Source organism: Caloenas nicobarica, chromosome 3 (genome assembly GCF_036013445.1).
Source record: "Caloenas nicobarica isolate bCalNic1 chromosome 3, bCalNic1.hap1, whole genome shotgun sequence".
Taxonomy (NCBI): domain Eukaryota; kingdom Metazoa; phylum Chordata; class Aves; order Columbiformes; family Columbidae; genus Caloenas; species Caloenas nicobarica.
In genome coordinates, this window is record NC_088247.1 from 1,030,360 (window position 1) to 1,047,281 (window position 16,922).

At 66.9% G+C, this 16,922-nt stretch overlaps 2 protein-coding genes across 3 annotated transcripts; both read left to right on the plus strand.

Annotated features, from left to right (window-relative positions):
- The first annotated feature begins 33 nt into the window (after nt 1-33).
- On the plus strand, nt 34-9,477 carry MPV17 (mitochondrial inner membrane protein MPV17). 2 transcript variants are annotated; one of them, XM_065633079.1, is made up of 7 exons: nt 34-118; nt 5,102-5,217; nt 5,869-5,961; nt 6,324-6,419; nt 8,415-8,447; nt 8,668-8,720; nt 8,796-9,477. In XM_065633079.1, exons 1-7 carry the CDS (start codon nt 55-57, stop codon nt 8,863-8,865), a joined length of 525 nt encoding a protein of 174 aa, XP_065489151.1. In that variant the 5' UTR covers nt 34-54; the 3' UTR covers nt 8,866-9,477. The 2 variants fall into 2 exon arrangements, with proteins under 2 accessions (XP_065489151.1, XP_065489152.1); XM_065633080.1 differs by lacking the exon at nt 34-118 and adding an exon at nt 186-250.
- Nucleotides 9,478-12,499: 3,022 nt separating this feature from the next.
- On the plus strand, nt 12,500-12,799 carry UCN (urocortin). Its single transcript, XM_065633008.1, has one exon. It carries the CDS (start codon nt 12,500-12,502, stop codon nt 12,797-12,799), a length of 300 nt encoding a protein of 99 aa, XP_065489080.1.
- The last annotated feature ends 4,123 nt before the right edge of the window (nt 12,800-16,922 follow it).

Genomic DNA, 16,922 nt, shown 5'->3' on the forward strand with positions numbered 1-16,922 from the left:
GTCACTGCCGCCGCCCGCGTCAGCGCGTCAGCGCGTCATCGCGGCGCGCGGGCCATGGCGGCGCTGCGGAGCGGCTGCGCGCGGCTGCGGCCGCGGCTGGGGCCGGCGCTCACCGCCGGTAAGGGCCGCGCCGGGCCGGGCTGGGGCCGGCGCTCACCGCCGGTAAGGGCCGCGCCGGGCCGGGCTGGGGCCGGCGCTCACCGCCGGTAAGGGCCGCGCCGGGCCGGGCTGGGGCCGGCGCTCACCGCCGGTAAGGGCCGCGCCGGGCTGGGGGTGAACCGGCGCTCACGGCCGGTAAGGGCCGCGCCGGGCCTGGCCCCTCCCCTGCCGCTGGGCACACGCTGTCACCCCGTCTGCCCCCGCCTCCTGCGCCCAGCCCCACGTGTACCCCCGTTCCCCCCATTCCCCCCGTTCCCCCCGTTCCCCCCATTCCCCCCATTCCCCCCTCCATATCCTCCATATTCCCCCCATTCCCCCCATTCCCCCCTCCATATTCCCCCCATTCCCCCTTCCATATTCCCCCCATGTACTCTCAGATCCCTCTGTTCCCCTCTCCCATGTCCCGTTCCCCTCTCCCGTGTCCCTCCGCACATATCCCCCCACATCTCTCCCCCCACATCCCCCCACATCCTCAGTTCACCTCGTATCCCCCCATCTTCCCCCTTCTTCATCCCATTCCCCTCATATCCCCCCATATTTCTTCTCCCCCATCCCTCCGTATCCCTCCGTATCCCCCCGTATCCCATCCCCCCTCATCCCCCCACCCCTCCTCCTCCCACCCCTCCTTCCCCCCCCCACCCCTAGCCCCTAACCACCGTAACACAGGCCCCTGTTGCCCCGCTGCTGTGGGCACTGTCACCCCCGTGGGAAGCAGAGCAGGAGCCACACAGCCGGGAGGGTTCCCGGTGCCATAGGGGGAGGAGGTGCTGCCGTTCCCCCGGCTCAGCAGGGACTGGGCAACCGCCACGCGTCCCAGTGCGTGAAGGGCCCTGACGCATTTTGGGCTCAGGAGATCTGCGTTGGGGGCCTGTGCTGGAGCCAGGAGGGTAATGTGGGGCTGGGAGGAGACCTCCCACAGCTCGAGGGCTCACCCCAAAACCCATGCTGGAAGCTGCGTGGGAGACCTGCACCCCCCTGGGCAGGGATGGGTGCTGGGACATGGCACGGGGAGGTCAGTGGGCTGAGTCTCCCCCAGCCGAGCTGCCAAGGCCTTGGCATGAGACGGGTTTGAGGAGCTGCTGGGGGAGCCCCCATCCCCAAAAAGCTCCCAGAGCCTGGCCCGGGTGATTTAATTTCCCTAACACATCGCTGGTTTGGGGTTGAGAGGTGCTATCAACCTGTCACAGAATCACAGAGTGTCAGGGATTGGAAGGGACCTCGAAAGCTCATCCAGTCCAATCCCCCCGCCGGAGCAGGAACACCCAGATGAGGTTACACAGAAGGTGTCCAGGCGGGTTGGAATGTCTGCAGAGAAGGAGACTCCACAACCTCCCTGGGCAGCCTGGGCCAGGCTCTGGCACCCTCACTGGGAAGAAGTTTCTTCTCATATTGAAGTGGAACCTCCTGTGTTCCAGTTTGCACCCATTGCCCCTTGTCCCATCACTGGTTGTCACCCAGAAGAGCCTGGCTCCATCCTCCTGACACTCCCCCTTTCCATATTGATCACCATGAATGAGGTCACCCCTCAGTCTCCTCTTCTCCAGCTCAGAGCCCCAGCTCCTCAGCCTTTCCTCACACGGGAGATGCTCCACTCCCTGCAGCATCTTGGTGGCTGCGCTGGACTCTCTCCAGCAGTTCCCTGTCCTTCTGGAACTGAGGGGCCCAGAACCGGACACAATATTCCAGATGTAGTCTCACCAGGGCAGAGTAGAGGGGGAGGAGAACCTCTCTGACCTACTGACCACCCCTGGGAATGCCCTGCTGTGCAGGGGGGTTCCAGGGCAGGTCCACTCACTGTGCAGCCGCTGGCCCTGCTGCCCACTGGAGTCGGGTCAGGCCACCTTGCTGTTCCTGCTGTTATTTTTATCTGGTCTGATGGAGTCTGTTACCTGGCACCTTCTCCGCCGCACAGTGCTGCGCATCCCTCCCTGGTTCCTGGAGGGAGGCCGAGGTGGAGCCGGGGGAGCTCCCCAGCACCAGCCCCTGCCCATTGCACTGGCAGCCTCTGTGCAGCTGCAGCTCCGGGTTCCAGCTCTACCTGTCGCTTCTTCACATCACAGCCCCCCGGTCCCTGGAGGCCATTGGAGTGCAGTGGCGTGCCTGGGGGGTGCAGTGCAGAGCCGCCCGGCACTGGATGTGGTTCCTGCGGTTGAGAAGAGGTTCAGCCGTGGGCCTGGGTCTCCCTGCCTGCGGGGAGTCCAGCCCTGTGCCACGGTGTGGGGCTGGGACGGCAGGAGCATGGCTGTTCTGCGGGGCAGGGGCAGCGCTGCTAGAGGCTGAGCCATCCTGCTTTCCATGCAGCTTCAGCAATGATTCCTCTGCCTGAGGCCAGGCTCGGCCCCACCCTGCTGGCTGTGCCACGGTCCATGCTGGGGAGGCTGCCCTGGCGCTGTGCCCTGCGCTGGGAACCACGGGAGGGCTGTGCTGGTTCCAGCTCTGCCTTCACTCACTGCTCACAGTGCTGCCAGTGCTGCTGTTTCCCTGGCGCTGCCATCCCCTGGTGCTGCCGTCCCCCGGGCTGGGCAGAGCTGCCAGCTGGGGCCGGGCCAGGGAGGTTTGCCGGCAGCCGGCTGTGCCGGGCGCATCCAGCCGCGCTCGCCTGCTGAATCTCGGTCCCGCTGGGCGGTGAAAGCCGCGGGGTCACGCAGGGCTTTGCCTCCTGCCTCCCGGGGCCAGGATGCCAGCGGGGCTGGGCACAGCGGGCAGCAGCACGTGCCCTTGGCCGTGACCTCGCTGTCCCTGCTCTGCGGAGAGCAGCCCCTGCTCCCGTGGTGCCGATGCAGCCTCCAGCTGCCGGCCTGCGGGGACGCAGACGGTTTGGCCTACTTAGGCTTGGGCCGGTTTCCAAGTCCGCTGTTGGCGGGAGCAGCAGCCTGTGGGACCGGCTGGGCTGGGGGCTGTGTGCTGCCTCCAGGCACTGCTCTGCACCGAGACCAAAAGTGCATCCCCACAGCTCCGGGCAGCCCTCGCCATCGCCGGTGTGTCCAGCCTTCCCGTACTGCCACGGTGCTGCCGTGCAACCCGGCTCTCCCAGCCCAGTGCAGGGTGTTGCAGCAGCAGCAGCAGCAGGTCTACGGGAGTCACCTGGGAGCTGGTTTGCATGTTCATGGCGTGAGGCTCGTGCCGTGTCACCCTAGGCGAGCAAAGGCGCTGTGAGGGGCTTGATCTGCATGCCCAGGCCAGGGTGCACAGACTGGCCTGTCCTGTCCCGTCCCCTGGCAGCCCTGGCGTTGCTTTGTCACCACTGGGCACTGTGCCCAGAGCCCCCAGCACTGAGTAACGCTGGCTGAGTTCTCAATGAGTGCGGTGTGGGGGAGCCTGGCTGTGCTGAGCGGGATCGCTGCCCGCTGGACGCAGGAGCCAGCGATCAGTCATGCCAGCCGGGGGTCTTTTTCCTGCCGACACCCCCTGCCCTTCGCTGCTGCGGCCCCGTGGGCTGGTGGGGGCCACTCTGCTGTGCAATGGGGTGCAGTGGCTCTCAGGACCAGACCCTCAGCCCCTGGGGGCTGCGCTGGACCGGGGTGAGAGGTGGAGCTGGTGACGTGGTGGCAGGAGGTGCTGCCAGGAACACAGCAGCTCCATGGGGCTGCAGGGACGGGGCCAGCCCTGCTGGGGCACATCCAGCCACCCAGCCTTGGCTGCGGCCCCGACTCCGCCTGGCCTCCTGGGCCACCTCCAGGCTCTGCCAGCCACGGCAGCCGCACTGGGCCGGGTCCTGCCCCTGCCTGCGGGGTCCGGGGGGCCACGGTGTGCCCTGGGCTGCATGGCTGGGGTGAGGGGCTGGGGGGCCAGGGCTGCACCCCTGCCCTGGTGCGTGCTGGATGGTGATGGTGCCTGCGGGAAGGTGCGATCCAGCTGTGGGCACTGGGGAGGTGGCAGCCATGGTCCCCTGGCACAGCTTTGGTCTGTCCCCCTTGGCTGGGGTCTGTCCCCCTGGGCTGGGAGCTGCACCCCGTGGTAATGCTGGGGCTGTCACAGAGACTGGTAGCTCTGGGGAGGGAGCGGGGGACAGGGGCTGGCACTGCTGGGCACACCCGGGGCTCTGCTGCCCTGAGCATCCTCATCCCACCACACAGTGAGGAACCACTGGTGCCAACCCTCTGGGCAGGGCTGGCTCCAAGCTGGTGGGGCTGCGGGGACGCTGGGGACACCACTCCCCGAGATGAGGGCTTGCTGGGTTCAGGGTTTCCAAGAATGGAGCAGAACAGTAGTGGGGCTGGAGACCTGCCTGGGAACTGTCCTGAGAGGTGCGGGGGGGACGCAGGAAGCCCCCGGAGCCCGGGGCAGGAGCGCTGGGCCAGCCGAGTTGCGTCGGAGAGGTCAGGGGTGCAGGATGGAGCGGGAGCTGCCAAAGGCCCAGCTGAGCGGCACCCGCGGGGACCTGCACAGCAGAACGTCCCTCACACTGACATGGAAACAAGGCGAGGGGCTGTGCCAGCGGGGCCGGCACCCGGTGGCCTCACCTGCCTGTTCCCAGTGCCGGCGATGCTGCCGGACAGGATCAGCGCAGCGGGAGAGCGGCTTTCCAAGGATGGGGATTGCAGTCGAGAGTTTGCACGGTGCTCAGGGAAGGGTTTTGGGCAGCGCAAAGCCTGGGCGCAGGAGAGGCACCGTGCGCGTGGGCTCTGCCCCAAAAGCCCAAGGCACTGTGGCCCTGGGTGACAGATCGTGTCAGGCCATGGGGAGGTGGCACATCTCTGTTTCAGCCAGAGATGCTATGTTGTTCTCAGAGCAGCCCGAGGCGCTTGGCTGCTGTGGGGTCCTGTGCCGTGGGGCGGGAGCGGGCAGGCTTGGCATGGGTGCTGGGGGAGCTGCGCACCGGGGTGGACCTGCGGGGGCGGGGCGGGTTTGGGCCATCCCGGGGCCGCGGGCAGGCACAGGCAGGAGGGCCCAGCTGTCGACAGGACACCGCGGCCACCTGAGCTGGCCGTGCTGGTCACAGGGGCCCTCATGGGAGCTGGTGACGTGATCGCACAGCAGCTGGTGGAGCGGCGGGGGCTGCACGGGCACCAGGGGCCACGGACGCTGAAGATGATGGCGATCGGCTTCTGCTTCGTGGTGAGTGCCAGCACAGCGACACCCGGGCTCTGCGGCGCGTGGTGGGGTGGGCGGGAGGGCTGGGTCAGCAGGCTGAGCCCCTCGTGCCATCTTCTGCAGCTGTGGGCAGACTGGGGTCCCCCGCGCCCTGTCCCTTCGCCCTGCGTCCTGTCCCTGTCCCAACCGTGCTCTGGGCACCCCTGGCTCTGCTGTGGGTGAGCCGGGCCCAGCAGCCTCTGTCCGTGCAGCCAGGGCGCCCGTGCCCGGCCCTGCTGCCCCTGCCGGCCCCTGGGGAGGTGTCCCTTGGCAGGAGGGTGACTCCACACTCAGGGGTGCAAACGCGCTTTGCTCTGCTGTGTGTGGTAAGGCTGGATCCTGCCCGTCAGCTCCTGCGCTCCGGGGGGGTGTTGGGCCCCAGTGCCAGTGCTGGTGCTGCCCAGTGCCAGTGCTGCCTGCAGAGTGCTCCAGGAGGTGCAGGGGACTGTGGGCATCCCTGCATCCACCCCATGCAGGGGGGCTGCCCCATGGCGTCACAGCCCGGGAGGGAAGGCAGGCCAGGCCCTGGTCCCTCTGTCCCAGGGCAGGGCCATGTAACCAGCTCTGGGGACCCCCAAGCCCTGACATCCCGTGTCCCGGCGGACGGACGCTGCTCTCACCACCTGGCTCCTGCAGGGCCCCGTCGTGGGCGGCTGGTACAGGATCCTGGATCGGCTCATCCCGGGGACCTCGAAAGTTGTGGCCGTGAAGAAGATGGTCCTGGACCAGGTCGGTGCCGTGTGGGTGGGGGTCCCTGTGTGGGGCAGGGGCAGCAGGATGGGCGGTGGGTGCAGCTGCACATCCGTGAACAAGTATCTATTCTGCTCAGAGAGCCCCAGCTCCTATGGCCAGGGCCAGTCCTGATGCGGTGTGGGGCTGCGGGGGGCCAGAGTGGCAGAGTAGCTGCATTTGGCCTGGCCCTGGACCCTTCCACTGGCCCCATGGCGGTGCCTGTCCCTCCATGTATCTCTGTGCTGGGGAGCAGCGAGCAAATACCCCCAGGGCATCGGGCAAGTGCTGTCCCCTCGCCCCGCGCTGCTGGTCCGGCTCCCAGCACCGCGGCGTCCCCAGCCCCGGCTCCTCTCTCACAGGGAGCCTTTGCACCGTGTTTCCTCGGCTGCTTCCTCGCCATCACGGGGACCATGAACGGGCTGTCGGTGGAGGAGAACTGGTCCAAGATCCAGCAGGTATGTCTTGCGTCCCTGGGGCAGCATGGGGCTGACGGCAGCCGCGGTGTCTCGGCAGCTCCTCCCGGTGCTCCGGCGCTGCCAGCTGCTCCCATCTGTGGTCGTGCCCAGACCCACCCCTCTCCAATACCACCTCTTCATCCCCGGCTCTGCCATCGCCATCCTGTCCCAGCCCGGCTTGCAGCTCCGCTGTGCCATGAGACCCCACGCACAGAGCCGGCTCCGTGGGTGCCCCACACCCGAGTGGGGAGGTGTCTGCCCCTTGGCTGTGGGGCACAGGGCCCCTCTGCCTGTCTGGGGTGTATGGGCTCAGCACTGGGTCCCAGGGCTCTGGGGGCACCGGGTGGCTGGTGCTGCTGGTGCCGTAGTGCTGGTGTCAGGGCTGCTGTCTGGCGGGGCTCTCTGGGGTGCCAGGGTGGCCCGTGGCTCCCTGTGCTGTGCAGGCTCCTGGCTGCCTCTCCAGAGCCATTACTGAGATGGCTCCTGTTAGCAGCAGTTGCTGGAAATCAGTGCAAAAGCTGAGTCAGCGTGTCCGGAGCATGAGTCACTGGGATGAGGCACACGGGGGTGGTCGTGTGGCTGCCGGGGGTCGTGCACAGCACCGGCACTCGCACACCGATGCTGCCGGGGCTGCGTGAAGGGCTCCGGCCCAGCCGGGCCCTGTGCCCCAGGCTGTGAGCTGGGGTGTTCCCCAGCTGGGCTGTCGGCTGCCCCCGGCCAGAGCTCTGCTGGGTGCATCACCCAGAGCTCAGTCTGGGAGCACCCACCAGGCACCGGCCAGCTGCCGCTGGGCTGCGGATACGTGCCGGCAGAGACCGTTCCTGCCCCTCGTCCTGCCCTGGAGCATTGGGAGCAAACCCTGGGGGAGGACTGAGCTACTTCATCCTTCTCTTGCCTTTGCGAGAGCAGCATTTGGGTACGAGGTGTTTTGAGACACCCCAGAGGGACTCGTAGGCTGGTCCTCGGCATTCCTGAGTGCTCCCATCCGCCCCAGCGGCACTTGACCAGGTCGTGCTGTGCACCTTGCCTTGCCTTCCCCACCAGGACCTGGGCACGGTGGTGGGTGATTAGAATCACAGAATCATAGATTCCTGCAGCTGTGGCTGCTGGGAGGGGGCTGGGCTGGGTGGGGGCCAGCAGCAGGGACCACAGCCACCTTCACCCCCGGCTTAGGGTGCCTCCATCCCTCCCCACGCGGAGGAAGCGTCAGCAGAACATCCGTCACCCCTGCGCCCGCTCTCTTGTCCTGGGCTGCCAGCCAGCGCGGGCGGCCGGGCCCCGGCTGAGTCACGGCCAGGCTGGATGGGGACTCATCCTGCTGCCTGGGCAGGGCTGCGGCACGGGGACAGGGCAGCGCATCAGGCTCCCCAGCTTGGTGCCCTCTGTCCCTGCCCCGCGGTGCTGGGGTGGCTCAGGGGACACGGGGCTGGATGGGGGCTCACAACCAGTGCCAAGGAGAGGAACTGATGGCCCCTGCCTTCCCCACTCTGCACCAGTCTGCTGCAGGCACCACAGCTCACTGCCTGTCCTCCCAGCACCTTATCCTGCCCCACGCCTGCCCCTGCTCCGCTCCTGGGCTTGCCTAGGCAGGGTGGCATGTGGTGGCACCGCATGGTGGTGTTGGCAGAATGGGCTCTTGGTGGCCGCCCTCCCTCTGCCAGCCCACGCTCACCCCACGCAGGCGCGGTGCTGGGAAGGGTGCAGGCAGGCAGGCAGCAGGCAGGGGCTGCGGGGTCCCATGCCCAGCTGGAGTGGCTGTGGAATGGGGGGATGGCAGCAGGGGACAGCAGCTCTCTGTGCTCCCAGCCCCTGCCTGCAGCCCAGCCTGCTGCCACCTCGAGTCACGGTGTCTTTGGCGATGCTGCTGTGCTGTTTCTGCCAGTGCCAGCTGTGGGCTCGGCTGCTGGAGCCGCCCTCAGCACCGTGGCCTGCCCTGCTGGAGCCGGGGCTGGCAGCAGGTTTCTCTGGGTGCTCACGACCTCCCTTCTCCCCTAGGACTACACAGACGCCCTGATGACCAATTACTGTGTAAGTGCTGGTGGCGGCCGTGGGCAGGTGCACCCCCTGCCCTGGTGCTGTGCTGGCAGTGTCCATGGCAGGGCGGCTGCGCCAGGCTCCTCTGCACCCATGTCCCCTACCTTGGGTGCTGCCGCAGGCTTGGCTGAACACCCTGAACGCCTGGGCAAAGGTGGGCATGGGATGGGGGTGCCAGCAGGGCCCCTTCACCATTGTCTCCTTCTCTGCCTAGATCTGGCCACCAGTGCAAATCGCAAACTTCTACTTCGTGCCGCTGAAGCACAGGTAGTACCACGGCCGTGGCCCTGGCTTCTTGGCTCCCAGAGCCCGTGGCTGTGGACCTGTGCCCTCTGTCCCCAGGCTGGCTGTCGTCCAGTGCGTTGCCATCGTGTGGAACTGCTACCTCTCCTGGAAAGCAAATCGGATGTGAGGGAGAAGCCACGTCCCCTCCCTGTCCCCCCAGCCGCCTGACTCTGCCCCACCGCTGGAGCCCTTGGAAGAGGCGCCTGTGGCCACGGATGGGGCCAGGATACGCGGGTGCTGGCAGCACTCGTCCTGCTCTGTCCTCGGGAACCCCATCGCCTGCAGCTACGGCCCTTGCTGCTTGCAGGGACACGCAGAGGAGACGATGGTGACGGATCTGGTTTGATAGGTCGGTCGCGGGGCTGCTCCGAGTCCTGCTGTGCCGTGGGGCAGCTCTGGCCCTCGATGTGCTTCTGTGCTCACTTCTCGGCCCTTGGCCTCACACAAGGGGTGTTCCTGCCCCGAGAACTGGTCTGTTCTTCCCAAGTGGCACATCCCAGGGAGGGTGAGAAGCCGGAGCGGCAGGTGCTGGTGCAGGCCCTGGGCTGGCGGTGCCATGTGTCAGACACTGCCCTGCTCGGAGCTGGGGTTGGTGGTGCCTGTCCCTTCCTGGGCTGCCTGTCCCATCCCGGGCTGCCTGTCCTGAGCTCCTGCTGCCGCAGCTCAGGTGCGCTGCTCCTGAAAACGGGTTTCTCTGTAGCTCTGCTGTGGACAGTGAGAGCACCCAATAAATGCTGTTTTTCCCTCTAGATGCTTGTGGCTCTCCATCCTGTGCCAGGGGCTGTGGTTTCAGGCCAATCATTCCTGTGCTTGCAGAGCTGCTGGCAGCCCTCTGTCCCTCGGTGGGGTGGGGGGCCCGAGCTGCTGTCTCAGGCGCAGGCAGGCAAGCAGGGCTGTGGGGCAGAACAGCAGCTCTGCTCTCTGTTCCCCGAGTGCGTGGCTGTGGTGCCGATGTGGCAAGGGGCTGCGGCACCGCAGTGCTGAGTGGTGCGGGCTGCTGGGTGTGGGCTACCCCGGCTGGGTCAGTGCAGGGAGGGGGTCTGGCAGGGGCTGGATGGAGCCTTAGGGGGTCACCAGGTCCCACTGTGGCTGTTTCATGGGGTGTGATGGTGTCTCCACTAGTGCTGGGCAGTGGGACAGGGTGAGCTGCACCCACGGGACACAGGCGCTGGGTGCAGGATCCTCCCGGGGTTCACGGCGTGCTCGGTGCGGGGCTGCGCATCAAAGGGGATGTGGGAAGGGTCTGGGTGGCGGTTGGAGATGGGGCTTTGACAAGGCCACATCTACCTGTGCCTTGTCCAAGACAAGCCTGCCCATGCTGCCTGCGAGGAGTCCCACAAGGCTGCCGCCTGCCTGCATTGCTGGTCCTGGAGACGGGCACCCAGCCTCGTCCTACGCGGGCAGTGAGCAGACGCGGTCCGGCTCACACAGTGTCCTGCTCGGAACGGGGCTGGTGGAACCACGGTGGTTGATCTCGCCCAGGGCCCAGAGCCCCAGCCCACTTGGCAGCGCCACCACAGCCCGGGGCAGCTGGACTGAGCCATCCCTGCGCACTGCCAGCACCGTGCTGGGCGCTGCTGACCAGCTGCAGCCGTGGCACTCGCCTGAGGGGATGCACCGTCCTTCCTCCTGCTCCGCGCTGCCTTTGTGCATCCGCCTGTGCCGGCTCGTACCAGAGGGTACAGAGCTGGCCCTGCTCCAGCCCCGGTGTGGGTCCAGTTCCAGGCAGATGGGTGCAACCCAAAGCACGGGGGAGCCGAAACCTGCACAGGACCCTGGTGCACCTAGACGGGATGGAGCTGCAGATCCTGCCTGGCTCTCAGTGCCCAAGGGGTGGGAAGAGGCTGCAGCTGAAGCCACCAGACAGCACCATGGAGCACTTGGCTGCAGGGCTGAGGCCGTGTGCTGGGGCTGTGCAGGGATGGCACCAGGGCTCTGGGGGCCAGGCCCAGCCTGGCCTCAGGCACCATGTGGAGCTGTGGGGCTCAGCCCACAGCCTGTGGAGTGGGAGCTGCTGGTCAGAGGCTGCGGATGACAGGAGGTCGTAGCCCCAATGCGCTGAGCCTCTCGCAGCTCTGTCCAGGGGTGCGGAAGGCGCTGGGGTGTCAGCAGCAAGCGAGCTGTGAGCATGGCACAAACCGGGTGCTTGTCCCCGGGAGCCGCCAGCCTGATGGTGCCAGGGCTGCCAGGGCACGGGGGGTTGATCCCAGCCCCTGCTGAGGGCTCTGCCCCAGAGCCGCGGGGAGGTGGTGCCGGGTGCCAGCCTTCACGCCGGATCCACGTCACGGGTGCATGGCACCGTGTGCTGCCTCACTGCGGGCAGGGCTGTGCCTGGAGTGGGATGCGCTGTGTGAGGGACCAGCTGAACCTCCCTGCCCTGGCTCTGCCTAACGCTGGCACCGTGGACACGGCTGCTCCAGGCCCACCTGGGCACCAGCAGCAGTACCAACGTGGGGTGTCAGCGCAGTTCTCCCTGCCCGCAGGCAGCGGCACGGGGCTGGCAGGCAGGGCCGCAGCACTGCTGGGGAGGGGGCTCTGCTGGCAGTGGTTTGGTGCACCCACAGCTACCTCACCTTTTGGCAGTGGTGGCTGGTGCCCTGGGCTGGAACATCCTGCATGCAGCACAGCGCTGCCGGCTCCGGAGCTTCACTCTATGAGTCACGGAATTTGGCTGGTGGTGCTTTCACCGCTCACGCTGTTTGCAGCTCCTGGTGCTTTGACCTCAGCACCCCGAGCTCTGCCCGGGGCGCAGTGCCGCCAGGCTCCGCCACAGCCACGAGTGTGTGCCCCACCCGTGCCCGTCCTGTGTGACCCTCCACCCCGGGACAGGCCCTGCGCTCGGTGCCTGCCCGGTCCGTTGCTGCTCGACGCGGCCACTTGGCCCAGGCCACCCGGAGGGTCTCATGCCGAGCAGCCGCCGCTCAGCCCGCTCCGCCGGACCGGCACCGCTCGCCCGTGCTCGGGGCTCGGGCCGGCCCCGGGGTCCTGCCCGCCGCGGGGACCTGCCCGCCCGCCCCCGGTGCCCCGATCCCCACCGTCCGGCGGGTCCCGGCGCTTCAGCACCGCGGACAGCGGCACCGGGCCCGGGACAGGTGCGGGGCGAGCGGGGGCGTCGGAAGCAGCCGGGGACCGGGAGGCAGCAGAACCAGCGGCTCCCGGCCCCGGGGACCTGCCGGTACCGGCCCCGCCGCGCCCCTCTGAGTGGGCGCCGGAACGGAACGGGGGTCGCGGTCCCCGAGACCGGGGAGAGCAGGGCCAACGCCGTCGCCTCATTGCCCCGTTGCCGGTACCCCGCTCCCCGCCGCCGTCCCGGTGCCCCTCCCGCCCCCGCCCCCCGCCGGTCGGTGCGTGCCGGGCGCTGACGTCAGCCCGAGCTCCCGGACCTATATAAGCACCGGCCGAGCCGCCGGCTCAGCTCCCGCGGGACGGACGGCGCTGCGCTCCACCGCCAGCGCACCGGAGGGGCCAGGGGACAGCGCACCGGGTACGGGACGGCGCGTGGGTACGGGGACATGCACGAGACGGGGGCAGCGCACCGAGCAGGCGCCGGTGCAGGGGACCGGGCAGGGCGCAGAGCGTACGGGACGGTGCAGGCTGCCGAGGAGGCGGCACCGCGCCCGGGCGGCCCCACGGTGGGTCGGTCCCCGCGCTGCCGCGTACACCGTCGCCTCGGGTTCCCCGCTCCCTTCAGCCGCACCGGTACCCCCGTCTCTCCCCCTTGCACTGAGCCCCCCGCCCCGTAGATGCGGACGGAGCCGACGATGCGGCGGGCGCTGCTCACCCTCCTGCTGCTGCTGGCCCGCCCGCCGCCCGCCGCCCCCCGCCCCGCGGGCCCCGACGGCTCCGTCCCGGCGGCCGCGGCCGAGGCGGGGGATCGTCCGCTCTGGCCGCCGCTGGCGCCGTCGCCCCCGGAACCGTGGCGGGCGCGGCGGGACGAGCCGCCGCTCTCCATCGACCTCACCTTCCACCTCCTGCGGCACCTCCTGCTGCTCGCCCGCGCCCAGAGCCAGCGCGCCCGCGCCGACAGCAACCGCCTCATCCTCGACGCCGTCGGGCGCTGAGCGCCGTCCCGGGCCGTGCCGGGGCCCCGCCGGGGCTGCGCCGGGCTCCGGCCACCGCCTCGGCCTCCACGCCGTGAGCTGCACCGGCAAACTCACCGGCAGCGGCACCGGGACCGGCTGCACCCGCCGCACCCGCCTCATCCTCGGCGCTGGGGCAAGTAGCCGCGGTACCGGCCCCGGCACAGCCCCGGGACGAGCCCGCTCTCCTTTTGTAATAAAACGTGGTGGAAGCCCGAGGTGTGAGCGAGTGCGGGGCGCGGGGGGCGGCCGGGGCTGCCGGGGCGCCGGGCTCACCGGGAACAGGGCACAGGATCACCGGGAACGGGACAGGCTCATCAAGAACGGCAGGACAGCCGCACCGGGGACAGGGGCCGGGCTGAGCAGAGCTCGGGCGGGCCCATGCGGGAGCAGCTGGACAGGCAGCACCGAGCACACCAGTGGGGGACAGGGCTGCGTGTGTCCCTGGTGGGGCACACACCGTGGTCTCCGTGGCGGAAGGGGCTCCCAGCCCCTGAGGTGAGGCAGCCGTGGGCGCGGTGGGAAGCGAGGGGTCCAGAGCGATGGGAGCAGTGGGTGCCTCGCCACAGAGGAGCAGGGCAAAGGGGCGCTGCACCCACATGTGGGCAGCCAGGGACGTGGCAGGAGGGAAACCAGAGCTCTGCATGTGACAACCCTCAGAGCTGCTGTCAGAGCCCCCGGGGCTGTGGGGACAGACACAGGCCCTTTGGGGGGACATGGCTGCCTGTGCAGGAGCGGAGGAGGGCAGCACGCGTGGGCAGGCAGGGATGCAGGCAGCAGGGTGCAGCCCCCGTATTTCATGTGAGCTGATTTCAGTGAGCTGGTAGGTGGCTGGAGGCAGCGACAAAGGACAAAGGAGCTGAGGAAAGCCAGGAGGCCTGTGAGGATGAGCTCCAGAGCGGTCACAGGATGCCAGGATGGCTGAGGGTGGAAAGGGCCTCAGGAGATCTCCTGCTCCAACGCCTGCTCAGGGCAGGGGCAGCTGGAGCCACTTGCTCAGAGCTGTGTCCATCCCGGCTTTGAAAGAGGAAAGTCCATCTGGACACGAGAAACTTGGAACTGGAAGACTGTACTGGCAAGAAAGACCATAATAAAAGAGGTTTCCCAGAGCATCTCCCCGCTAGAAGATATTCAAAACCAGACTGGACACAGACCTGGACAACCTGCTCCAGCTGGCCCTGCCTGAGCTGGGACTGGGGGAGCTCCAGAGGCCGGTCCCCCCCTCGGTGTGTCTGGATGCCTTCCTGAGTGGGGGGCCACAGCTTCCCAAGGCAACCTGTTTGATCAGCATCACTGTAAAAAAAGTATGGGGTTTCTTTGAGAAAATAACAGAACACAAATCCAAACTGAAACAAAAAAAGACTTTGGAAAAAAGTTTCAGTGGAATCTCCTCTGTTTCAGTTTGTGCTCATTGTCTCTGGTGCTGTCACTGGGCAGCACTGGGAAGAGCCAGGCTCTGTCTGCCTTCCCTCCCATCAGACACATACACACACGGCTCCAGACCCCCCCGAGCTGTCTCTGCTCCAGGCTGAGCAGACCCAGTTCCCCTCATGCGGCAGATGCTCCAGCTCCTTCGTCATGGCTGTGACCCTTCCCTGGACTCCAGCAGGGGCACATCCTCACAGAATCACACAGAATCACAGAATGTCAGGGGTTGGAAGGGACCTCGAAAGCTCATCCAGTGCAATCCCCCCGCCGGAGCAGGAACACCCGGATGAGGTTACACAGGAAGGTGTCCAGGCAGGTTGGAATGTCTGCAGAGAAGGAGACTCCACAACCTCCCTGGGCAGCCTGGGCCAGGCTCTGGCACCCTCACCGGGAAGAAGTTTCTTCTCAAATTTAAATGGAACCTCTTGTGTCCCAGTTTGTACTCATCGCCCCTTGTCCTATCACTGGCTGTCACCCAGAAGAGCCTGGCTCCATCCTCCTGACACTCCCCCTTTCCATATTGATAACCATGAATGAGTCACCCCTCAGTCTCCTCTTCTCCAGCTCAGAGCCCCAGCTCCTCAGCCTTTCCTCACCCGGGAGATGCTCCACTCCCTTCAGCATCTTGGTGGCTGCGCTGGACTCTCTCCAGCAGTTCCCTGTCCTTCTGGAACTGAGGGGCCCAGAACTGGACACAATATTCCAGATGAGGTCTCACCAGGGCAGAGCAGAGGGGCAGGAGAACCTCTCTGACCTACTGACCACCCCCCTTCTAATCCCCCCCACATCCCATTGCCCTTCCTGGCCACAAGGGCCCAGTGCTGGCTCATGGTCACCCTGCTGTCCCCAGGACCCCCAGGTCCCTTTCCCTTACACTGCTCTCCAATAGGTTGTTCCCCAACTTATACTGGAACCTGGGGTTGTTCCTGCCCAGGTGTAAGACTCTACACTTGCCTTCGACCCGGGCTCTGCGGGCACAACCTCCCCACACTACCAGTGCTCCCCTGCACAGCCCGCGGTGCCACTGGCTCCTCCACTGGGAGAGCACAGTGCTGCCTCCTCCCCAGCTCGGTGTCACCAGAGCTGTTTGTAGCTGTTGCCCTTCACATCCCTCAGCAGGTTCTGCTCCAGATGGGTCCCCAGAGCCCAGGGGCACTGCAGGGATGGAAGGCAGAGCTGCCTACCAGGACTGGGAGAGACACAGATGTACTTGGGGGGTGGCCTGGAGACATTGGGAACCCATGGTGGGGATCCAGCACAGGGAGAGAAGGGACATGACCGCGTGGAAGGACAAACAAAGGAGGAATTTTCAAACCTTGTCTGGGTGTGCATGGAGGATGTCAGGCGGCCAGAGATCGGCTGGGGTGTATGAGGTCAAGGGGAGCGTCCACCCCACCCCGTGTGGTCAGGGGCTGCCCAAGGGACAGGCTGGGGCTGGGGATGGCAGGGACAGGTGGCCAGCGTGTGGAGATGGGACTCAAGGAAGAAAACTACTCAAAATAGAGGGGAACCAAGCTGGGGCTCTCCTGAGACACCTCAGCCCCCAAGAGTGGTGGCCAAGGGTGCCCAGAGGCTGCTGAGGTCCCTGTGAGCCGCTCATCATCATCTCTGGAACATGATGGAGGGAGGGGAACGTCCCTGAGTCGTGGAGAAGGGCAAATGTTGCACCCTCAAATGGCCCCAAAGGGCAGGGGCAGAGATGAAGAGGCCACCCAGCCTCACCTCGGACCCCAGGCACCACGCGAGCCCTTCCAGGGTGCATTTCTGGCACGTGAAGGAGCCGACGATGACTGGGAGCAGCCAGGCTGGGCCACAGGGTCCATCCCCACCCAGCAGCATTGGCTCAGGGACACGGGAGAGCAGCGATGTCCCTTAGCCTGTCCCCAACCAGGGCTGAGCACATGTCCCCGTGTTGGGCCGTGGGGTCTGGCCGGTGGACACGGGTGGGTGCAGTGCTGTGCTGGGGGCAGGTGGCCAGCGAGCGCCGCAGGGCACCGCGCTGGGGTCACCTGCTGTCGGGGCACTGGGGTGGCACTCGCTCACGATCACAGATAACACCAAATCCTCAAGCTCACAGATACCACCAAATCCGCAGAGACCAGTCACTCTGCTGGAGGGCAGAGCTGCCTCCAGTGGGGACATTACAAGGACTAAGGCAAAGCCCAGCCTGAGCAGTCAGAGCCCGACCCACAGACACAGCGAGCCCAGCATGGGGCCATGGGGAGGGACCAGCGCTGGGCCATGTCCCCTGCGGGGGACATATGGCGCTGTGTCCCATGGGTGCCATGTCCTGATCCCTGGCACCTGCGGTGCCACACCGTGGTGGGCTCAGCTGATGCACTGGTCCCTCTTGTCCCCCCTCCCTCCCCAGGCAGGGTCACACTGGGGAGCTGCTGTGGCCCCCCCAGCCCCTTTTTAATGGGTGCCCTGCTCCTGGGAGGAGTTTTTCCTCGTACTTGATGGGAATTTCCTTTGCTGCAACTTGTGTCACCAGCTCCTACACTGTCCCTGTACCCTGCACGGGAGGCCGGCCCCACATCCCCACACGCCGTAAGGCAGCTGTGGGGTCTCCTCTCCCCCAGCTCCTGTCCCCACTGTGTCCCTTGCCTGGCCAGGTGTCCCTGCCTGTCTGCTCCCGGGGACCCAGACTGAGCCAGGAACCAGCCGGCAGCAGGGG